This window comes from Hydra vulgaris, chromosome 12, assembly GCF_038396675.1.
Source record: "Hydra vulgaris chromosome 12, alternate assembly HydraT2T_AEP".
Lineage (NCBI taxonomy): Eukaryota > Metazoa > Cnidaria > Hydrozoa > Anthoathecata > Hydridae > Hydra > Hydra vulgaris.
The window spans coordinates 39,907,508-39,933,637 of NC_088931.1; the positions used below are offsets into that span (position 1 = coordinate 39,907,508).

The 26,130-nt window shown below is 27.9% G+C and overlaps 1 protein-coding gene across 3 annotated transcripts in view; it reads left to right on the forward strand.

Moving 5' to 3' along the window:
- Nucleotides 1–26,130, forward strand: part of LOC100213938 (inverted formin-2) — a 62,133-nt gene that overhangs the window by 7,966 nt on the left and 28,037 nt on the right. Inside the window, exon 1 of one of the 3 annotated variants that reach the window (XM_065813214.1) lies at nucleotides 9,944–10,448. The exons of 1 other annotated variant lie outside the window; for it this stretch is intronic. In XM_065813214.1, coding sequence (XP_065669286.1) covers nucleotides 9,989–10,448 — 460 coding nt within the window. In that variant the 5' untranslated portion in view covers nucleotides 9,944–9,988. Of the gene's footprint in view, nucleotides 1–9,943; nucleotides 10,449–21,692; nucleotides 24,958–26,130 lie in introns of those variants that run through there. One more of the 3 variants, XM_065813212.1, reaches the window with a different exon arrangement.

The following is a 26,130-nucleotide window of genomic DNA, read 5'->3' on the forward strand; positions in this document are numbered from 1 at the left end:
AAAACAATTTTATTTATCATAATTTATTTTCTATTAAATTTTATATCATAATCTTAAAATTGATAGTAATATCAAATTTATTTTCCAGAGAAACTGATAAAATATAAGATCGGTTTTTAGATTCCCCAACTTAAGGCATACTTTTTCTATTAAATATTTATAAGTTATATCTCAATTTATTGCATATAAAAGGAGAACAGCATTTTAATGGTATACACATGGTGATGGTAAAAAATTTAGAAATTCCAACAATAATCTCAGGATTTACACTTTTATATTCAGTTCTTTTATATTACAAAATAGCAACCTTTTTTGAACATGTATTCTATTATTTTTTCCTTCACCAACACTTTTTTTACTATTTTTTATTTTGTTATTTGTAATTGATTTCTTTGTACTTTATAGTTATAATATGAGTTTTTTATTTATCTAAATTTGTCACGAGAAGATTAACTATGCTACTTATTTTTAGCTTTTTATTTTTTAAAGAATTTTATAAGAAAATATGTAAATTTAAAAATGGAAATTGATCAAAACAACAATATAAGTCAAAATTAAAATCATAACTTAGGAACCATTGAGAGTTAAATCTTGAATTTTTGGAATTAATTATTATGTGCTAACTATGCTTAAAATATGAAGAAAATCCAAGTACACAGGGCTGCATTAGAAAAAAATTTTTTGGACATGTAATTACTCATCTATGAAAAATCACACCATAAAAGGGCATCACAACTTCGTGTTTTGATAGCTTCTTTTTACAAAAATTTTTCGTTAGTTTCTTTTAAATGACTATATACATGAAAAAAGTATACAAAGTATATTTTACAAAAATTTTTCGTTAGTTTCTTTTAAATGACTATATACATGAAAAAAGTATACAAAGTATATTTTACAAAAATTTTTCGTTAGTTTCTTTTAAATGACTATATACATGAAAAAAGTATACAAAGTATATTTGAAAAACTATAAAAAAACACTTTCAAATAATTAAAATTTTGCTAATGTTATTTGAATTTGTTTAACAAGTTTTAAAATATTAAAGTTTCAGGCACACTTCCTAGATTTCAAAAGCATTCCCAGGACAAAATTTGTATAGGTATTCTATATATATAAAAAAAAAAATATTTTCTATTGGCTTTTGAAATTCTATAGGCATGGAAATTCTATAAAAAGTCTACATAAATTTTTATTAAAAAAATCAATACTTTTTTTTTATAGGCTTTTGAAACATATTGCCTATAGAAATTCAACTACAAAAAGTCTATAGAACATTTTCTAGAATTGAAATGGAAAGTCTATAGAAGTTTCTATAGAAATTTTTGTAGATTTTTCTTTAAAGTTTCTATAGACAATTTTTTTCAAAATTAAAAAAAAAAATAATATTTCTATAATAATTTCTATACAGATGGTCTATATGTATATAACAATTTTATCCACTTTTTAAGATATTCTATAGACTATCTGTATATTTTATATAAGGAATATTTTCTATTGGGAAAAAAAAAAAAAAAAAATTAAAACAATTGACTTTAAACATTAAAAGAGTACATATAGAAATATGGGCATTTACTATGCACATTATTATAACATAAATTTACTCTTTCATATTTTAAAACTTTTATTTTAACCTAAAAGACTTATGTTTTAAATTTCAACATGTTCTATATAAAGTATTTGAAAAATGCATACGATAAATAAATCGATAATTACACTAATGCTTTGATTTTTCCTTTAAAATATTTAGATACTCGACGCTATCTACTAATCCTACATGACGCTATCAATTAATCCTACATATTCCAATTATTTTTTGAAGCAAAGTGTGGAATATATTTTCTAGATAAGTTTTTCTCTAATGTATCCGTCTCTTCTCATTTCTTCAGATACAGATGCGGCTGCTTTTGTAACCAATTGAACATATGGGGTCATCCATAAATGATGTCAGTAAATATAGGGGGGGGGAAGGGAGTGCTGGAAAGTTTGACACTAATTGACAATGGGAAGGGGGGTGTTGAGGCCAAAATGATGTCAATTTAAATTATTTTTTTAGTTTTAATGAGCAGATTTTAACGGTATTTACATCTACTAAATGGTATAGAAATGATGTTTTGTTTGTGGGGAAATTAATATTAAATGCGGGGAATTTAATATTATATTTCATTAAATTATTTATAATATAATATTATAAATTAATATAATAAGTTTCCCAGAGACATTAAATAAATAACAACTACTAACGTAAAATAAAAATTACTATCGTTTTATTAATGTATTACCATTTGACTGCGAATCAATTATTAACTCTTTGTATATAAAATTCACAATCGTTATTCGCTCCCTAGCGGATTATAAAATGTGGTTCAAAGTAAACTCATAAAAGTAAACTCATAAGTTTGTCATTTTTTGAAATTAAATTGTCGTCGTTTTAAATACGAAACTCTAATTGCTCTCTAGTTGATTGTAAAACGTGCAAAAGACACGTCAAAACAGTCCCTGTCCTCAGAATGATTCTCATTTAAAACATGTTGATGGGCTCTTTTGCAGTTCAACTATAAAATATGTGGAAGAAGTTTGTTCTATTTTAGGGCCAGATAAAGCGTGTTTCATTAGCCAAGGCAACGAGGCTAGAGTGCCAATTGGAATCACAGCAGCCAAAAAACAGGCGCCGTTGTTGATGCATTTGGAGTACCGTGTAACTCTACCGGACCGCGACTGGGTCGTAGTTGCTAAACACAAACTTATACCATCTGTATACGCTGAAATTACGATCAAAAAAGATGGTCTCGGAAAAACAGATGCTGTTACTTATCCTGAACGTACCTGCATTGCTGTTCGATCAGGAAAACAAGCATTCTCAACCGCCTTTGCTCATGGATTAGACTTTCAGCGGCTTTTGGATATCAAAGAATTCGACTCTATTACCAGAGATCCTCAAACTAATATGGTTAAGCTTATCGTTGTGTTTAGCGTCGATGGAGGACCCGACGAAAATCCCAGATACCAGAAAGTAATTGAAATCGGGATTCACCATTTCTTGAAGAATAACCTTGACGCTCTTTTCATCATGACGAACGCTCCAGGCCGCAGTGCATTCAACAGAGCTGAGCAACGAATAGCACCTCTAAGTAAAGAATTATCTGGGGTGATTCTTCCGCACGAACATTACGGAACACATCTTGATTCTCAAGGTAATTATATTGACAAAAATTAATTTGTAAAAATATTAATATAATTTTTAACCTATAATAACCAACATATCTTTTTAAATCAGGCAGGACAATAGATGAAAATTTAGAAAAACAGAACTTTGGTTTTGCTAGACAGGCTTTGGCTGATATTTGGTCTGATCTACAAATTGACGGTTATCCAACCATTGCATTGAGTATATTGATCCAGACAAATCAGAGCTAGAGTCAAGGAGCCTTTTATTAAAGATCACCTTTGGATTGCCGATCATCTTCGTACAAGTCAATATTTTACTCAAACTGTGAAATGTGAAAATCGTTCTTGTTGTCGGACTATTAGAAGCTCTTACTTTACTCTAATTAGAGCAAGATTTCTTTTTTTACATGTCCCTGTCAACCAAACGAGAGACGGGCTCAAAGCATTAGATGTTTCAGAAGGAGCAAAAGAATTGTTTCCATCATCCATCTTTATGCTCATCGCATCAAACATTGAAAGTATTCTTCCTCGTACTGCCAAAGGATTTCCAATTATCTAATTTGCCTCTCAAGCTATGTTGAAAAAGCACGCTCCTATCCATTCTTCTGCTATAACACTCCCTCTAATCAAAAGGGTCCAGCCTGTTCGTATCGCTGCCAAGCGTCAGATAGAATTTTTGGCAGTCATCGCCTTGCAGAAGAGTTCGGAAACTGCTGAATGGTTAGATGAAAATGAAGTTGACGCAACGAATTTGATTGTACCTCAAGAATACGATATCCTTTTAGAGCGCCGAGAGCATTCACTACCTATTGTTTCAATCGATGATCACTTCAACAATCCATGGAAAGATTATATTAAAGATATATAATACTATTTGCTTAGTTGATTATTTAATAAGATATCGACTATTATATAATATAATTTGAACACAAAAAAAACATCATATATAACGGGGGGTTGGCCAAAAATTGACAGAGTTTGACAAAGGGGGGAGGGGGAGTCGAAAATTGAAAAAAAACACTGACTTCATTTATGGATAACACCTATCTTTCTACATTTTGAGAATGGTATGGAAAATCAAATTTTGCACATTTTGTATTTCATTTTCAATGAATTCATCACTTAACTCTTTTAACATAGGTGGTGAAGTCCTTAGATGTTCCTCCCAATTTACAAGCTAAAGTAACCAACTGCCTCAAAATTTAGAAGAGGAATTTTGAATTTTCTTACTTCTGTAGAATTTGAAACTGTGCATCGCCTTGCAAATTTAGTTCTTTTAGCTGCTAATTCTCTTATTTCTTTTCGTTCATCCATCAATATTGATATCAAAATATTTTCAGGGTCATCATAATATGCATTTCTTTGAATGCATTTATCCACTATAGGTCGATCGGTTTCAGAAAGGAAGCGAAAGAATTGAATTAGGCGCCGCAAGTGTTTTGCCCCTATGTAACATTGAGGCTCCAGTTTTATAAAGAACCACACCGGTGCATAACCTCGAAGAATGTAATCAGTAAGTATTACAAGCTCGGTAAAAGGAGGAGTGCTTGCAACATACAAACGAAGGATTCGATTTGCTGTTGTCAGCCATCGAGAAAGAACCAATGGGCCCGGCTTTTTTTTTCCAGACTTTCTTTCACCTCACCTATTTCTATTGACTTGTACATGTTATAGAGATACTGTTGATCTTCGCTAATATTATATGTCACAATCTCATGTAGAACGTTCGGTAAGTTATTCTGTCTGAAATTAAATTTAACAATTTGCAACTCGTGACAATTTGCAAGTGCTTTCCCAATGTTGCCACTAAATGCAGTAGGTCCTGAAGTGGTGCCACCTAATTGCGATACTAAATTTCTCAATGGTAGTTCATTAAAATGGAACATACACACTAACCATTGAACTGGATATCCCAAATGTGGTTCCAGCAATCTTATTACACCATTGTTCGCACCAGTATTTACGCTAGCTCTATCAGAGCTAGCGTAAATACTGGTGTGAACAATGGTGTAATAAGACAACAGTATCTCTATAACACGATCAACAGTATCTCTATAACAAACCAATAGCTATCACATAATCAAGTGATATTTTGTTTTCATCAAAAAAATCTATAACAGCATTCTTGCTGTTTTAAATTTAAACAACTCTAGATTAAATTTTATAACCAAATTACTTTGTAATTAAATAATGATAAAAAGCATAAAAAAATACAAATATGGTGATTTAAAGCCCCCTTGTGGCAAAGGAAGACATTAGAAAAATCAAACAATTTTTTTCTAATCTAATAATTATTCAGGAGCAACAAATTTTCACTATCCAAAGTCAAATTTTTTTCAATCACCAACCCTAATAAAAATAACCTAATAAAACTAGACTAACGTTTAAACATAAAATGAAATATTTTGATTTCAACAAATACTTATTGTAAAAGGAGCAACTATTTGCTTCTTTATAATTTTGTTATTGGTTTTTTAATTGACATTTTATTATTATTTTTTAAAATTTATTTATGGGAACGCTGTTAGTGTCCATCTTTGTAAGGGACTTCGTGTCCTTTAGAACATGTATTTGATGTTCTAATAAATATCAATCAACCAATCAATCCGGTTACGTAATCAGTAAAGAAAGAATTATGAGACAATAAATGCTTCGAAAGGGTAGGTAAAACTAAAAATTGCAATTAAGTATATCAACGCCAACAAATAAACCTTATCTACATTTGTAAATATTCTTTTTTGCTTTTTTATCATTCATTTTAAGTTATATTATCACAAAATTTATTTTTCCTAAAAGGAGTTTACTTCTGTCTTTTGTAAATTTTGAACTTTTGTAAATAAGAAAAGAATCCAGAGCGTCACCAAGATTTTTTAAATTAAAAAACTAAGCTTAATAAAACTGGGTTTAAATCAGTTTAAATTTGAGTACAAGTACACGCTGTTTATCCATGGACTCATACTTTGGTCTACAATAAGAAACAAGAGCTGCGAGTTTTATGTGACCATTAGAACTAATCTTGGAGGCTTCTATCCATTAAGATAAGAAAACTGAGTATCTTTTTTGGGCTAATAATTATTCATTGGTATCAAACTCATAGCCATATAGCCTTTGAGCTATCACTATGAGGGATCACTACTTATCATCCATTTAGATATTTGGGCACCCGAAATTTTATTCAAAAAACACAGAGGTTTTAAAAAAGTAGCCATATTATCTAGAACACATAATAATAGTCACTATAAATTTGCTCAAAACATTAAGTAAAGTAATACAAACATAGCAATTAGATTTATGGGATATTATGACTCGTTATTTTCAAAATTAGATTTATTGGATATTATGATTCGTTATTAACAAAATTATCATTTAAAGATCAAGTTCGAAGCCGCTTTTAATTGAAAAAATAAATCTTTGTTTTACGCAACAAAAAATAAATAAATTAATAAATAATTCGTAATAATAACAATACAAACTTTTTTGAATTTAAGTTACAGAAAATTATTAAATTTATTATAAAATTGTTAATATGTAAAAAAGTTTTACTATATTTTGCTTTTATTCAAAAATGCAATTTTAACAAACCACTGGAATTTAAACAAGGTAGTTTCAATGAAAAACACTGGTTAGTTTAGCATGCTCATATTACACAAAAATAAAGTGAAAAAATAAATGTTTCTATGTATTTTTTTTCCAAACAAAAATAGGACAGATATCTAGCTAATATATTTTTCTTTATGAAAAAATAAATATCTATATTTCAACATCAAAATTTTGCGCCACAGATTCTTATATGTGTAATGATTTAACATCACAAGAAATTTAATAGCGTTTTAATTAGATGAGATAAATCCTGCGTATAAACTTATGCTATCTATACTTTCTGTTATCACCACATAAAATCGTTTAAAAAAAGAAAAAGCAGCTTGAACATTATTACTCGCATCTTGGAAATCTTTTGTAATGCTCATATTACCTAAGTGCATATTCATAATAAAATATCTCTTGGGATGCAAAAGTTTTGGTCATATAAAATTTATTACCCCCTCAAATTGAGAGGGTTTAAACTTTTTATGATCATAAATTTTGAACGCTAAGAGATTATTTTATGAGTTTTAAATTCTATCAATGAATATAGATTTATTTAAAATAGTAAAAAAATACTTTATCAACTTGTTGTTTTCATTTTTGGGGCAGATGTTGCCAAAATCTTGGGCTTTTTTGATCCTAGGCCCTAATCATTGCAAGTTTTTGTAAAGCATCTCTATTTCACATAAGTATAAACATATAAATATTTGGAGTTTACTCTAAGTCTAGAAGTTACTTATCTAAAACATCAAAATATGCTGCATCCGCCCATGGGAACAAGTTTATCATGAAGGTAATCAATATACAAAAATATTTTAATCATTAAATATATGTTAATTATTCAAACAAAAACAAGTTAAAGGTACCACAAATTTACAAATTTCAGTTATAAGTTATTATATATAATAACACAATTTAATTCTAAGTTACAATAACAATATTAGTCGAGTGACAAATATAATTAAATAAATACATAAAATAAATACAGCATTGTTTTCCCGTAAATCTAAAATTCTAAACTGTACGTAACTTGTGTGCACTCACTTTGCACAAAATAACCTTTTTACAGATAATATTTTTCAAACTTTAATTTTAACTTAATTTGCTTAAAATAATTTTGCAAAGTTACTGCGATGCGCAGAAATCGGAAAAAAATCGAATAAACTTTCAATTTTACAAGGCAGATTTACATAAAATAATTCAATTATATAAAATTAGTATGCATTATTATTTGTTTCTTCTAACTGAGAAGAAACTTCAGAAAGGCAAAAAAAAGAATTATTCTGCACTTTAAAAATCGCTTAAATGTACTTAAAGTTTTAAAAAGATATTAAAAAATGTTTAAAATAAGACCATTGAGGCACTTAATCAGCTTCTATAAGTAGTCAAAATTCAAAAAAAAATTGCAGAATTGCAGAAGTCTGAGCAGCAGACTTTATGTTACTTTATATCTTTTTATGACCACAAAGTAAAGCTGGCTTCTATGCATACGCGGCTGTAACGTAGGCACTTCAAGAGTGGTAATGCTTGCGATGACCTGGATTCCCCAACCAGAAAATAAAATGATATAAGGCATATATTTTATATACTTATATTGCCGGGTAAAAACCACAAAGCACCATCTTGTTATTTTAAAAATTTTATTTAAAATTCGAAAACGGTTTTAAGAAATTCTTGAGAACTTTTAATGTGACGTGTAAAACGAAAAAGATTGCAAACTCGTAAATACAAAATTAGTGTTTTGCAGAACACCATTTGTGTTTGAAATTTCCGTATAAAAATGTTGTTATAAAAATGAGTTGTTTTGTGCTCTATTGTATATATTGAAAACGATGTTTGCTGGTTTTAACCTGATATATAAAATGATTAAAATCTATGCAAAACACAATTAAATATCAGTAAAACTAACTTCACTTTAAGCCATACATTTATCGCCATTTTTAACGTAATGGATTTTTTATGTTTTGCGGTTTTACAATTTTCTGGTAGATCATGGATACCAATAGTCAGTCTTAAAACTGGTAAAACAAAAAGTGACGTTGTTTTTAACAACTTCGCTGAAGCTCAAATACTTAGTAAATCTTTAATTTTTTGATACATTTTCTTATTTTTAATTTTTAATTTATAGTTGATAGTTTATTACAAAAATTTAAATGTAAAAATAAAAAAACCGAAATGTAAAAAATGAAAGATATTCTAAATACAAACTTATATTTGTATTAGAGATTAAATAGTTACTTTAATAAATTTTTTTTCTTAATCTTAGGGGATCAATAAAAGTAATATTTTTCAAAAGCTTTCCGGTCACATCAAATACATTATTTAAAAAACCATATATATTTTTTTGACAATAAAACTATAAAAAATATTTTATAGATTCCATTAATACTTGCAAATGCTTAAACAAAAATTGCAACTTGTTTTATGTTTTTATCCATATTCATGGCGTTTCGCCGTTATTTTAAATTCATGGCGTTTCACCGTTATTTTGAAGTGTTGTTAGTTGATTTGAACAGCTGAAAAATCACCCGAGTCAAATATCGTTTAAAATAGTAATCTTTAAACCTAATCGTTATTGTGTATTTATCTATATTAAATAAGAAATAAGAATAAATAGATATAACATGGTTTACTTGATAAACCTTATTACGTGGTCCATTCAAACGCCTTCTAAAACAAAGTTCTCTTTTTATCTTCTTTTTTTGTCACTCGGTTTTCTCTTTAAAATTCTATTGTATCATTGAAAACATGTTAACAGTGACAATTAAATTTTTGTCGTTGTTTTTAATAAAATTAAATGTATTTTGTTTAAAAGACTACACTGTAAACATAAACATGGTTATACTTTATCAATATTTGAATAAAAAATGCAAGTGACTCGCTAACTTTTTTTGAAAGTTTATATATTTATGGCTACATAAATACTCGATTGAAGCTGAAAAAATTTAATTATTAATGACTTAATAATTAAACTTTTTCAGCTTTTTTCTTTCTTTTTTTTTGTTGTATACAAATGAATTTTTTGGCTTTTTAAATTGCATAGAGCAGTTTAAATATGTTTAAAGTTTTACGATGTTATATTTATATACATTAATTTCGATGTATTGAACACATTGTAATCATTTTTATTTTATTTATCTTACATGATTTTTAAAATAAACATTTTTAAAATAAAAATTTTATGTCATTTTTTTATTTTTTTAAGAGTAAAAAATATTTATGAAGCATAAGATCTAATATGAATACAACATTTAAAAATCTTGTGAACAGACTTCATGGCGTTCTAGACAATGAAAAACGGAATTCATTTTATTTGGATTCAGGCGAACGTGATGAAGAAGATAATGCAACCCAATCCATTTTGCAGGAAACATTTGGGGAAGAAGAAACCAAAATGTGGATTACACTGTTTACAAACTATCCAAGTATACAAAACACATCAGGTTTAAGGTTAAAGTTAGATGCGGCAGATGATATCTGGATGAACTCTTTTATGGAACATGGAGGGCTAGAATCTGTGTTTGGTATGATTGATAATATGGTGTTTAACAAAAAGGCAAGGTCACTTGGAGGCTCTCAACTAGATGACGTATTAACACTGCTAGAAACAATAAAATGTGTAAAGTCAATCATGAAAAGTAAAATTGGATTGGAAAGTTTAATTCAAAAAAGCAACTTGTCAATGAGAATTGTACATGGTAAGCGTATTAACACAATAAGTTTATTAAATTTACAATCTTTCTTTTAGATTACACTTTTTCTAATTAGTGTTAAAATACAAAAGCCCTTTCGCTTTATTTAAGTATAACTTTTTTCGTAAACTTTTTTTGTTTTAAAAATGTTAAAAGTTAAAGTTACCGCTAAGTTATGTCAGGTTAAAAATGTTTTATATTATTTAAGGTTAATTTGCTTACATCAATCAAAAAAGTTTATGAATATGATAATAAAGATCTTATTAATTAAAACGGTGTTCTATTTTTAAACTTATTTTGAACAGAGGTTTACTTTTTAACTTAAAAAACTGGTAATAAATGTTGATATTAATGGGATTTTTTAAAGGTTATAAAAGTAAATAGTGAATATTATCGAAAAGACTATTATGAACACCTTAAGCGAAAATTAGAGAACTTTCAAAAATTATTATGCTGAATCCAAAATTTGTGCGAATAAACAATTTTAGGGAAAATTTTTTCCTTGAAAACACAAAGATTTTACAAAGTACCGATAGTGCTCATAATACCAAGACCACTTTTAATTAGCTTTAAATAACATTATTTAAGTAAAAAAATACCAAACTGACAAATATAACTTGTGAAATATTATTATTCGTTATTGACAAAACTTATCATTAAAAGATCAAATTTTTTGCCACTTTAATTGAAACAATACCCCTTTTGTTTCACTTGAAACTTTGCGCCACAGATTCTTTCATGTGTAATGATAATATTTTAACAACACAAAAAACTTATTAGTGTTTTAATTAGATGAGAACCGCTAATTAATTATATTGCATCCTGTTGTCACCACATAAAGCCGATTCAAAAAATACAAAGCAACTTGAACTTCACTGCTCACATCTAAAAAAAATTTTGGTATACTCATATTACCTAAATTTACCCTAGTAAATTCAGTCAAAATATGCGTTGGGATGTTATAAAGTTATAAAATATGTTTAATAAAAATTTATTTTATTTTGATTTTTCATACCGTTGTTGACGGTTGAACATTAGTTAGTTGTATTAACTGCTTCAACCGTCTTCAATTGCAAGTTATTCGGAAATAGTAGTCTTACATTTCCATTTTTTTAGCTAATAACCATAGTTAAACAGTATAATTAATCTTTGGCAATGCTTTACCTCTTATTTATCATAAAAGATACATATATATATATATATATATATATATATATATATATATATATATATATATATATATATATATATATATATATATATATATATATATATATATATATATATATATATATATATATATATATATATATATATATATATATATATATATATATATAAAGGGCAGATGCAGCATTTTTTGATGTTTGTGATGGGTAACTTTCAGACATGGAGCGAACTCCAAACATTTATGTTTTTACTTATATCAAATAAGGATGGTTTGCAAAAACGTTGCGACGGAGCTCAGCAGTAAAAAACTCTGAAATTTTAGCTACACTTGCCCCAAACGTGACAGCAAGTAAAAGACAGCAAGTAAAAGTAAAATTTTTTACTATTTTCAAACATATATCTATCTTCATCAATAAATTTTAAAATTTCTTAGCATTCAAAAATTATGACCATATAAAGTTTGATCCGCCCTCAATTTGAGGAGTTACAAATAAAAATACAAGTGTAAACTTGCTAGAATGTTAATTGGATTATTATATTAATCAATGTTCTTTTTCCTTTTTATGAATCATTTAAAATATTTTAAGATATTTCTTTCAATGAAATAAACCTTTAAAACAACCGATCAATATTTTTATCTACATTTTTTTTTTTCGATGTTTGTTGTGATTTGTTTCCATTTTACAGGCACACAATAAACTTATTCTATTTTTTTTATAGATAATTTATATTATTTATAAAAAAAATAGAATAACTTTATATAATGCCTATATTTATATAAACATTAATATAATGTTGATATATTAAGTTGGTGAATATCAAAAGTCCTAGAATATTTCAAGCTAGAAACTATCCCTTGTAAAAGATATACAAGAATCTACGCTAGAACTAGAATTTAAGCTATCAACTGCTTGTCTGGTGCTTTTATTTTGCTCTACGCTTTACCATAAAAACTACAAGAGATACTGCATATAATTCAGTTAACTCATTTTTACCAATTTTTAGTTGAGTAAGAATACAAAGATATAAATCAAATATATTGACTTAAGAAACCGTGATTTTATTTGACGAGTTTTAAAACCTGCTGAAAATTGACCATGCCCATAGAAACACTGGTAAGAATACTCAATCTATTACCGGAACGTCTATTCGCACGTTTTTTTTGTGTGTGAGTAGATTATATTTAATTATAGTCTATTCGCACGTTTAATTTAAAAAAAGAAAAGATTTTCCAATTTAATGAAATTTAAAAAAACAAAGATTTTTTATAATTGATTTTTAAATTTAAATTATTCTACCGCAGTGGAGTGTACATTTGTCGACTGATTATTTACCCAGTGGGCACGCGTTGTCCAGGGGACTTCTGTCGGACGTTTCGCGGATGTCCAGACGTCCTTAATATCTCCGGCAGATGTTCCCCAGACAACGCATGTCCACTGAGTTAGGAATAGACACAATATAGTGGATATATACAGACTGACTCTCTAGATAGACACAGCGAGTGTAAATTTGAGTAAGTGTAAGTCTATTTGTATGTTCGTACAAAAAGATTCGCCCAAAATCAATAGGTGTAAAGGCAAGCTTACAAAAAAATGAAGTTCTGAATTTTCCGGCCAGAAAAGTTGTCTAAGAAATTCATAAAGGAAAAGAGTGATAATCAAATATGGCAAGATTTTTTAATTTAAGGAGACAAAAAAAGTTTGTCTTGCTCATAGTGAAAATAATGCTAGGTATATTTATGAAACTAAGCAGTTTCACACAAAAAAGCTTGAAAACTTGCACGACTGTTTTTATACCACATGATCTTCTAGAATTACCTAAAGTAATTGAAACAAATGTTAGAAACAAGATTACATTTACTACACTCAGTTCTTAACTCCATCCCAGTAAGCCCGCGTCGTCCGGGGGACAGACGTCCGAAATTTGTTTATTGTTTACAACTTTAAATATATATATATATATATATATATATTTAAAGTTGTTTAAATATATATATATATATATATATATATATTTAAACAACTTTAAAATGTATTCTAAAAAATAGAGTGCTCAATGTTCTTAAAAGAACAGAGCAATTATAAATTAGTAGAAAATCACTTAAAAATTTTTTTCATTTCAAAATGAAAAGAATTTTTGTTAAGTGAATTTCCGCTAATATATATATATATATATATATATATATATATATATATATATATATATATATATATATATATATATATATATATATATATATATATTACTCATTATTAGAAGAATATTTGTTATAATTTTTTTTAAATTTGATTATTGTTTAGAGGTCGCCATAAAAAAGTTTGATTTTAAACATATTTTTGCTTACTTTTGTTTGTAAATTTTTATATGGAAAGGAAATTGAAGGATTTTATGTTAATTATGTTTTGAGCATAATTGACCACATTGAGACACTGCATTGTCGTTTCCATTGCAAAATATAAATCTGTGTGTTTGTAAAAGTTTCATAACCTTATAAAAAGTTTGTAAAAAAGATAAATATATTACATCAATGAGCAAAATTGAAATTTAAAAAATAACTTTATAATTAGTTAAAACTTTAAAAAATTATATCGTGTAAATTTTTCACATTAGTAAATACTTTTGTTTTGTGATAATGATGAACCTTAGAAAAAGTAACCAAGATTGGCTCACGCTGAATATGATATTTTATTAAGTTTCAACGCCAACGAAAAAATACGTGCTAGCTAGATACTTTCGTTTACGTTTTTATTCAAAAGAACACAAATCTGTAAGAGATATTTTTAAACTCGTTTTTGGTGAGCGTAACAAAGTTTTAGAAAAACTAGTTGGGGAGAATATGCATCCATGATCCTAAAAATCTATCAGGCCAATTTACTGAATATATGTTTTCATTTCGATCTCTAAAGTAACAGTACAGGATAGCAAATTTTATACCTTACTATAATTTAATAATCTTTTTTTTTACCATAATATCTTTAGTAGATTTTAAATCATAAAACCTAAAAATGCTCAATCGGGATAAAAGGGTGCATATTAGTTTGCTCCCTTGATCTATGCATGTATACTTGATCCGAGGTCAAATTTCATCAAAACTATGTCTATAATAAAAACCAATGAAATTATTATTAATTTTACAACAAATTTATCTTTCTTAAGAGAAGAAAAAATTTTAAAAAATGTTATTATTTACTGAGGCTCAACGTTTCCCCAGTTGTTAAAGTATAAAATTACTTCTTTACTATTTCCTGAAGTAGAACTACAAGACATCTCTTTAGAGTGTTGTAACTTTAATGGCACTGTTTAAGTGACAATTGTCACTGTTTAAGTGACAATGCATTAAAATCACAACACTCATTTTCAAGATAAAATTTTCTTTTTCTTGTCATGAAGATCTTATTTTGCATTTCATTACGTTTTTTCTTTTTTGACTGAGATTTTTTTTTTACTTTCTGAAGCTTATTTAGTTCATTTTTACTAGCAATTTACTTTCCTTTATCAGCAATTACTTTAACTGGTTAAGATGCCGTTATGAATGTTGTGAGATCTGTCTCATCAACTTTCATAACGACACATTTCTAAAAAAACGTCCTCTATAACTAGAGTTTTCTCTAAAAAAAAAGAAAAAAGTATTTATGAATACAATACAACTATATTATATAAAAGTATTATAAGAACAAAAAAAACACAAAATAGTATAAAATCTTCATTTTAAGGTTTAATTTTTGAAAAAAAAATTATTTAAAAACAATATGACATATTGTACATGTTACTTCATTGGTTTTATATTTTGTGTGTGCATGCACATTTGATCATAGTGTAAACGCATTAGGATCAAGAGTGCTAACCAGCTCCATTTAAAAAAAAATTCTTTTTTTGTCATATTAAATGCTTCTATAGCTTACCAAAAGCAATCATACAAGAAGTTAACAGTTTAGCTACAAAATGGTGTAAGCAAAACTACTTAACTCAAAAAAATATTAAAGATGTGAGGCTCCTTGTAAAATTACTACCTACCTTGTAAACTTACCTTGTAAAAGTAAAATTACTTACCTTGTAAAAATAAAACTACTTTTTGTCGTCAAACTCAAACTTTTAGAAATAAATTTAATAGGGGTCCATTCTCTAACCAAAACACAATTAATTTTGAAGATGCAATATTTATAACACGCTGGTTATCTTTAATAAGCTATGTAAGTATGGAGATAACGCTATAGAATCAAAGGTACTTACGGATCAAGGGTACAAGTTCTCCCCAATATCAATTTAATCAGATAGTTCCTGCATTTCATTGCTCACAAAATTGCTTGCCAAAAAAAAGATCAAAATAAAGAAGAGCAATCAAGTCAAAATCTGTTATGACTTGATTGCTCTTCAAAAGAGCTGGAAAAAAAAAATTGTCAAATTTAGTTTCAACCAAAATGAAAAGGGGGCATTTTATGAAGATTAGAAAAGGAGCAAAATACATGACTAATAGCACTGATCTAGATAAAAGTTAGTTGAGAATCGCAAAAAAATAATTTTTTCGCTATTCTCTACTAAATTTATATTCATCCATGAATTTTAAGTTTCATAGTATTATCACACAGCGTTCAAAAATTATTCATACTTTTTGAACGCTGTTAGATAGTACTATGAAACTTAAAATTTATTGATGAATATAAATTTAGTTGAGAATAGCAAAAAAATTATTTTTATAATTTAAATTTTAAGTTTAAACTTTATATGGTCATAATATGACCATATAAAGTTTAAACCTCCCCTTCTCAATTTGAGGGGGGTTACAAATTTTTTATGGTAAAAAAAATTAGCAAGCAAATTATTTTGTCAACTTGTTGCTCTCACGTTTAGATTAGGAGGGGGGAGAGTTGAAGTTTTAGGTTGTTTTTTTCCCAGCCTTCAATCATCGCAATTTTTTGCAAAGCACCGTTGTATGACATAAGTAGAAACATACAAATGTTTGGAGTGTGCTCAATTCTGGAAGTTATCTAAAACACCAAAAAATGCTGGATCCGTCACTGGATCAAAGTGATAATGAATTTACTCCGTTATCCTCAATTAAAAAGAAGCTGGTTTTAAAAAATCCTCTAGAAGTATTAGCAAAAAAAGCTCTCCGAAGTTACAACATATATGGCAAATTGAAGTGTTTTTAACTCAATTTTAATCAAAATTGAATTGAAAACACATACAACGGTCAAGCATGTCATCCTCATCAAAAGGGGGTACACACCAAACATGTTTTTACCGCATTATGACGAGATACTTCCACAAAAAAACTATTCCAGGAAAAGACTAACTTGATTTAATTTTTATTTATTACCGCCTGCAACCACTTTACATGTTATTTTTGATAGAATATGACTCAAAATACTTCCAATAAGCGGAATAATTGTAGATGCCTATATCATTGTAATTTTCATCCTTTAAGAAATACTGTGAAACAGTTTGAATAGAAAAAAGAAAAAAGGTGTTCATTAAAACAACCATTCAACAAGAAGACCCAATATATTTATTTTAAGGGCTGATCTAGCTTCCTCCGAAAAAAAAAGGAATCCATCTCACTTAAAGTATCAAATTGCTATCAATACATCACCTGAAAATGATAAGCTAGAAATAAAAATAAAATAATCTAGGAATCTTGTGTCAAAAAAGTTTATTAAAAAATGTGACTAGTGTAAAACAGATGTCAAATAAAGATCAAGATAAAGCAATCCAAAAAAAAAAAATTAGGAAGCCTTTTATTTTATTTAAATCAAATTACCCAAATACATCAAGAAGTTTTAAACTAAAAAATAGCAATGATAAAGACTTTTGTTATGTTGATGCAGCTGTTTGAGGGGAAGCAAATGAAGCTTTTGAAAAAATTGTTATTTTTGTTTTTATTACATAAAAATTACGTTTTTTAACAAAAAATCAAAAAAATGTATTTTTATCTTTTTTTATGATAATTTTGATAAATAAGTAAAAAAATTTTCAAAGTGAATATTAATTTTGAAATTTTTAATTATTTTGCTTTATTTGAGTAACAGGTTGACATATTTTTGAAAAACTTTTTTTTGAAAATATTGGGGACCCATTAAATATTCAAGGGTCTTAAGGGACCCCTTAAAATACTTTTTATTCAAAAAAAATTTTAAACCTAGTGTTTCTGTATTAGATAAAACACGTTTAGGGGGTGGGAGCAGATTATTTTCAAAAATATTGTTTTTTGGACATCCTAATATATATATATATATATATATATATATATATATATATATATATATATATATATATATATATATATATATATATATATATATATATATATATATATATATATATATATAAATATATATATATATATATATATAATATATATATATATATATATATATATATATATATATATATATATATATATATATATATATATATATATATATATATATATATATATATATATATATATATATATATATATACATATATCCAAAAAACGCCTGACAAACGATAATAATGTAAAATACAAACCATTAAAAAAGCAACTTACCTCGTTTTAAATATAAAACAAGGAATAAGTAATGCTGAAAATTTTAATCAATATTTCTTTCATATAAATAAAAAACTTATTTATCTAATATTTTTAAATATATATATACATTTTTTTAATAATTTACACATGTAATCCAAATTCTTTCCTGTATTTCGTTCAGTTAATCTCTTAATTCCTTGTAGTAATTCTAAGACTTGTTGGACCAAATTTACTAATAAATTAATTAAAATCTTTAGTATTAAAATAAATCTAAATCTTTAACATATTAGTAATTATGAAAATTCAGACTAATTAAAAAAAAAAATTCCTTAAAGTCTACATTTTTATGTTTTTATAATCTTTTTTTTTGTTTTTTACAAATCTTTAATTATTCAACTAAGCCTGGGAAAATAATGTGTCTGGCTCATAACCCTATATTTTAACAATTAAAAAAGTTTACGTCATTAAAAGATTTTCGTGATTAAAAACTCAACAATCCCAGGGTTTTTTGTATTTATTAAAGACTTTAAGATTCAGTTAGGGATTTAGAACTGATGCATTTTTAGGAACTAAGTTTTAATTAGTAATAAAAGGAATTTAGGAACATAGTATTTAAGTAATAATAAAAACTCATAATAAAAAACTATATGTTGGTCTATTTTATTTTTTTAATTTTAATATTTAAGAGGGGTTTATAATGAATCGACACATGTTTAAGTTAATTTTTTTTAAGTTTTTTTTTTTTTTTACAGCACTTATGGTTTTTAAGTATAAAGTTCAACTCTTGTGTTGTTTTTAAGAATAACGTCCAAATCTTGCGTTGCTTGGACGAGTTACTATAATGCCATTTTCATATTTAAATACTACATCACGTTGAGGTTTTGTTTAAATTGAAGGAACCATATATGTATATATATATATTTTTTTATTTAATTATTATTTACCGTATATTAAAATTTACAATGAAATAAATCGTGTTAATGAATAAGAGAGCTGGAGCAAGCAGAAGACATAAACTGTCTTATCATCGAGCCCCATTTACATTGAAAAAATCGTCAGTTTATATACAAAAATGAAAAGTAGCTAAGTACATAATAAGAATTTTACACACGTTAGTTAAAATATAAATATTAATATAATATAAATATTAGTGTTGAAATATAGCGCAATATATCAAAGATTAAAAACAATATAAAAGTATTAAAGTTTATCAACAAAAAATTAAATAAAAATAAAACTGCAACAAAAGAGTAGTGTCAATAACTATTTTTTTAGAAAATTTATATTATTTATGTATTTATGTTAAAAGAGATATTTTAAATCAAAGTCATTTTTTAATAAGAGACTCTTAGATTCTTTCGTGAATTGTTCCAAAGAGATGTTTTGAATATTAGTGTTTTTTGTAATAAATTTTGAAAAGTGTTTCAATAGAAGCGGTCCACGGTATTGGATTTGGTTAGAACTTAGTTTTAAATTAGTTTTTGGTACAATAAAGTTTGAAATTGAAAATTATATATATAATACAATAATAATATATACTTTTTATGATAATCATTCAAATATTTATTTGGTGCATCATCAAAGTAATCATATAAAAATGATAAAATTTATTTACGTTTAGAAGAGATTTTCATGTAAAATTTACATTCTTATTTTAGGTAGTAGCATACTTTACACGGTCACTACTTTTACATGCAAAAAAAATTTTTTAATTTTAATTATGCGGATAAGTTTTCAAAATATTGTGTAAAAGTTAATTTGTGGTATTTTTGTTAAGCAAAAACCAATTACCGTTATTTACTGATTAATAACTGTCATCAAAATAAATAAATAAAACTACACACACAAATCATTTAGAGAAATTCTAGCTAATTTATGCATCCATGAAAATGTGTTGCGGTTGGTTGTCACAGATGGCGAAGATGTTAAATATATGGTTTATACTTTTTTATGTGACAACCAACTGCAAGACATTTTTCATAGATCCATGCCATATGCTTAAATTAGCTAGGATTTCTTTAAATGATTTGTGCGTGTATGTTATTTTTCTCCTGATGACCACTATTTTTAATGGAGTTATTTTAAACCTTTCTTTGAGTTAAAAGAGTTTGAAGGTTTGAAATTCGCAAACAAATCAGTTACTATTATTTAAGGGTTTATAAATGTTTATTTTTATTATATAAAAACATAACAAAATATTTTTTTTAAAGTCCTAAATGCAAATATGTTAATTTTTTTTTTTTTTTAATTTGTGGCTATAAAAATAGCCGTTTGTTTTAGCTTTTCAGCTACTACAATCCTGTTTGACCAACCAAATTTATGTTAACTATAGGCCACCAAAATTATCATCTCTGAACTAATTATCTTCATTTCCTACCTTAATTTAGACTTTTAATTGCCAATCTCATTTCATTTGGCAATGATAGCTTCAATGCCGTGCCAGACTGCTGCCCCCCCCCAAAAAAAAAGTTGGTTTTGGGCCCCACACTATGCATTGAAAAGACAGAACATGTTGGTATTACTTACATTCCACATGCATGATCAGATGATATAGAAAGTTGATTTTTTTTAACTGCCTGCTACAAAACTATATCTATAAAGATGAATCAAAAAGAAGCAGTTTGGTATTAATGTCAATAAGCTAAACTGTTATTCAATGAGATTCAACCATATGTTTTCGACTAACTTTTGAGTCTGCAAAAACCTCAATAAGGTGGTCATAATTTATCGTCCGGGCACCGGCACTTGCTATTGAGAGCATGGCTAGAGAAGACAGCCGGTCTTGCATCGTTAAACACATCATGTGTTTGTTCGAAACGCTCCCGTACAGACCGTAAAGCTTGGTCTACAAGCACAAAGAAAAAGTCAGTTTTGAACTGTGATTGGGGCGTTTGACTACCGCTTTCGTCGTCTCCTTCATAATCAAACATTTTTTTCTTCCTGCTGGTGCGAATTGATGGAAAAATTCTTGGAATGTTCAGTTCTTCTGTAATTTCACGGGCTGTGGTCTCAGCACATGAGAATCCATTTTCTCGATACTTCTCTAAAAATGTCTCAGCTGCTCTGATTTCCTTTTCCATGATATCTAGGGAGATACCAAAGGATTGGATCATCTTTCTTGTCTTATTTACTTGTAATAAAATGTCATACCAGATGATAATAGACAAAAGAAATGCCTAGTCTGAAATATATATTATCAACGACGGAGCCTCCCTGGCTGTTTTTCCATCTTTTTTTCTATTGCATACCCCTCCAGTCTTTCCGGTGCAATCAAAACATTGCCAAAATAATAATGCAGAGGTTTAATACAGTTGATACAACTTTCCTAGGGAATGTTCAATTTATTTTTAACAGCAATCTTCACGTGTTTTTTCAAAATGCTCCAGCGCTGTGTGGATGATGAAAATATGGTGTACAATATGTCAATCACAACTAAATTCAAGCAGTGATTAGCACAAGGCACATACAGAGCTTTCGGATTTGTTTGTAGAACTCGTGACTGGACACCAGAATTTTTCCCTTTCATATTAGAACCATTATCATACGACTGGCCCCGACAGTCTGACATTTAGTTTCAACTCCTTTGCTTGCTCTAAAAATGTGTCAAAAGTCCTTTTCCTGAGCTGTCACTAACTTAAAGGTATCCAAAAAAAGCTTCCTTTATTGTGACTTACCTGAATCACACTAGACAAAACGAAAAATAACTATTAACTGTTCTTAGTTAGAAACATCTGGAATACAATCCAGAATTATTGCATAGTACTTAGATATCATTAGCTTTTGAAGGTTTTCCTTTTCTACCTCTTTTGCAATAAGTTGGATTAACTCATTCTGGATTTTATTGCTGAGATAGTGATCATGTGTTTGTTTTTTTGCAATCCTTTTGTGTAGCTCGTTCAGTACAGGATCTTTTTTTATTTATATCTCAAACGGACCCAAAAATTTTCCATTATGTGGTAAGCCAAGTACTTCTTCGGAACCTCTAAATGCTAAATTTCCTTCCGACAGGAACTTTATAATGTTAATAAGACACTTGAGGACATCCCTCCAGAACTGACTTTCGTTAAGAAAAAGCTGCATTTCTTGTTTATCTGTGGATGATTCATTATTGATACCCTCTTTAACCTGCACCCATTGTCTGAAACACTTTTGATGCGAAGTGCCTGTTTCATGGTCTTTTAACTTCTTTGATAGTCCCTCCCATGTACTAGTACCACTACCAAATGGACTTTCATTTGCTTCAAAAAGTTTACAGGAAAAGCAAAATGCCTTGTCAGATTTTACCGAATATACAAACCATGACCGAGGCACAGTTTCTCCATTGTTCATCACACATTTGTAATGGACCGTTGAAAATCGACGCCTTGCAGCAATGTTGTATGGAAAGTCAATGTCAACCTGTTGAGGGCCACATTTGACTAGGTCACATCGTTAAGCATCAGAGATTTGTTCAGGCCAGCTGGCTGGGTCACAAGCGACAGAAGGAAATGGTGGCAATGGTAGAGTGTACACTTTTTCTGCTGTGTTAGGTGATTATTGGCAATATCTAACTGTTCATGAATGACCACATCATTAGAGCAATTTTTTCCATTGCTGGTGCAACCACTTCGAATAGGTGTAAAGAAAGATGTAAGTTTGGGAAGTTTGTTGATTGCATCTTTTGTTGCTGCTGCCTCTTTTTGTTTAGTTGCACCTGACTTTGCAGGCTTCATTATCTAAAATGAAAAGGAAATTTACATGATTGATGTATTCATAATATTAGGCTGTAATACAATATGTTAAACATATACAATCTATAAAACTTTATAGTATTATAGACAAGGTTTGGGTTTGAAAGAAAAAAAAGATTTTCTTTGTATGCACAAACCCTGATTAGCAAACGTTAATACGAGGTTTTAATATTATGAATAAACAAAAACTCCTATATCATAACTTTAGTTTTATCATCATCTCAAAAAATTTTATTGCATACTGCATAAAAACGCCCCTTCAAATTCATGCCACTCCCCCAACCAGGGGTTTAAGGAGCTTTAGGCACGGCGCTGGATGGCTTAAAGCACTTTGACCGGTATAATAATAAAGGCTTCTAACGCATTACGTAATATTAAATTGGCTTCACTAAAAACGGCAAAGTTCTAGGTATATATCTTTATATCATTGGTAAAATGTGACTTAGGGATCGTCCACAAATTATGTTATGCAATTTTTGACCGTTTTAGACCCCTCCCTTTCCACCTCGTCATAACATTGTAACTCTTTAGTAAAAAGTTCCGTAGAGTCGTCACAAAACCACTAACCCCTTCCCCCATAAAGCGTAAAGTAATTTATGGACGATCCCTTAGCTCCTTTTAGAACAACGCTTTTCATTTTTAGAGACGATTTTGAATTTCTCTAATTTTTGATTTAATTCTGAAATTCTCAAATTTTTTTTCCGCGTAAAAAAAGTGGTTTGATTGGTCTTTTTAAACTACACTAAAATCGAACCAATCGAGTGTGTTTACATAAATAATTATCTTATCAGACAGAAACCGCTAAAAAGATTCTCTATGAATTTATTTAAAACGAAAAAGAATTAAAAAAAAAATCACGTGGCAAAAACAAGTAAAATACGCGTGCTCGTGATCAATTCTGTTTGGCTAAAAAAAACAACGTTTTTTACGTTATATAACTATTTAAAATAATGGGTACAATCGCCAACATTGTCCATTGAATTTTAATAAATAAATAAAATAGTTTTTCAAATTTTGAATATGGTGCGTAGTTTAGGGATTGTTTCTACTTCCAATTTAAATAGAATTAAAACAATTCAAAATAAATTTAGCAATGATTTGTTATACGTTACACATTAATGAAAAATTTACTCAAAGCTTTATGACTTGGAAAAAGTTATTACGTTTTTTTAGTTATTTGAGACATTAAACTTGTCTTTGTTATTTGATCGTGAACGTAACGTTAACCTTTGATTTACTGTGTAAACCAGGCATTAAAAATGATTTAATTAATAAGATAAATCTTTTGAAACTATTTTAACCATGTCTTGTAGAGGTTGTTTATCGATTGGGAGTTTTTATTCAAAAAAAAAGAAAAATTATGCTAAAAATAAAAATGCAGCTGTTGTTGAGAAGGAAAAAGAAAATACTAAAAATGAAGAAACTGCTGAAAACTATCAGCTTCGTTGTTACGTATTTAACAACAATATTGAAAAAACAAGCATCGATGGAAGTAATGTTGCGAATGATCTTGTTACAAACCCTATTGAAGAATCAAAAGAGAATAAAAAATTAGAAAAGAGTAACTCTCAAACAAGTCTTATTAGTGTACATAGTGTGAAAGCACAAAATTCCGCTTCTCAAACAAGTCTTATTAGTGTACATAGCGTAAAAGCACAAAATTCCGCTTCTCAAACAAGTCTTATTAGTGTACATAGTGCAAAAAATTCCGCCTCTATGGAAGTTGTAGAACCATTCTGGAGAATAATTAAAAACAACGTTTTAAATGAAAAAAACACAAAATGTTCAACGTCTTTAAATCCTGAACGCATAGATTTAACGGAATGTGAACGGCTTCTCGAAAAGCCCTCTTTAAAGAAATTGATAAAAATAAATAACTTGTTAAGTAAATGTACAACAAACTTGCTTATGCATTTTTTGCAAAGTGGATTCCTACAACTAATGTTTGAGGCATTATCTGCAATGAATAACTATAAATATTGCTTAAACAACGCAGTTATGATCCTTCAAATCGTGAGCTGTATAAAAACTGTAATCAGCAATCACGTTGGCATTGAGTATTTACTTGAAGATAAAAAAATGTTGATTTATAATCTTTTACCAAGTAAGTTCAAAAATTTTGTAATACAGCACTTTTAAACATTCTTTAATCTGGTAACCTCCTTTCTAAAAATTTAAAAAAAAAACTTTAATCACTACCTTTAACTTCTATTCTGTACAAAAAATAAAAAGTATTTTGTACAATCCTATTATTTTTTCGTATTGTATTACAAAATACAAAATTATTTTAAATGTGTTTTCCTGATGCTTTTTTTTGCTTTTAACTTTATTATCCATAGCATTCTTTTAGCATTTTAAAATTTTTATTTTTAATAATAAAAATCAAGTATTTAAAACTCCATCAGAATCATATTTTTTTTACGGTCTAAATAATATTGAGGGTATTAGGGTATAAGTTAAACTACAATTTAATATAAGACCTCAAGTAGAAAAAATAATTATAAAAACCTTTTAAAATATATAGCTGTCAAAATAAAACTTACAAAAACTCAAGACAAGAAAAAAAAGACAAGTGATGAAAAATAAAACTAGACGAATTCGTTTAAAAATTAATTAGAAATTGTAATACTCTTCGTTTAAAATTTAATACACTTATGACCTACTTTATACATTAGTAAACTGTATAAAGTGTATAAGTTAAATAAAAAATAAAGAAGTAATAATAATAAATATTATAACTAAAATATATGTGCATAAAGAATATATGCATAAAATATACAGAATCGGACAAAACGAGTGCAACCAAATAATACTAATTTAGTTTCTTTATATAAAAGTGCTGCATTTATTCAATTTAGAGCAATAACTATGAAACTGTTTAGAGACAAAGTTCATCAAGTTTTATTCATCACAAAGTTCATTATTTGTACACGAAAATTAATAAATTAATCAAAAGTATTAAAAAAAATTGATTTCCTTCTGGACAAAACAAGTGCAACTCGACAAAATGTTGACCAAGCTGTGTTTCGCTATTAATATTTCGTGACGAATCCTTTGTTGTCGATCACAGCCTTGCATCTTCAAGGCATAGATTCGATCAGGTGATCAATGAAACTTTGTGGAATCGCTGCCCAGGCCTTTTGAATTTGTTCAAACAGTTGGTCCTTATTACGAACACCTTCACGATTAATTCTGCGGTTGACGATCTCCCACAGGTTCTCAATAGGGTTTAGATCCGGAGATTGAGGCGGCCAATCCATCACCAATAGGTGGTTGT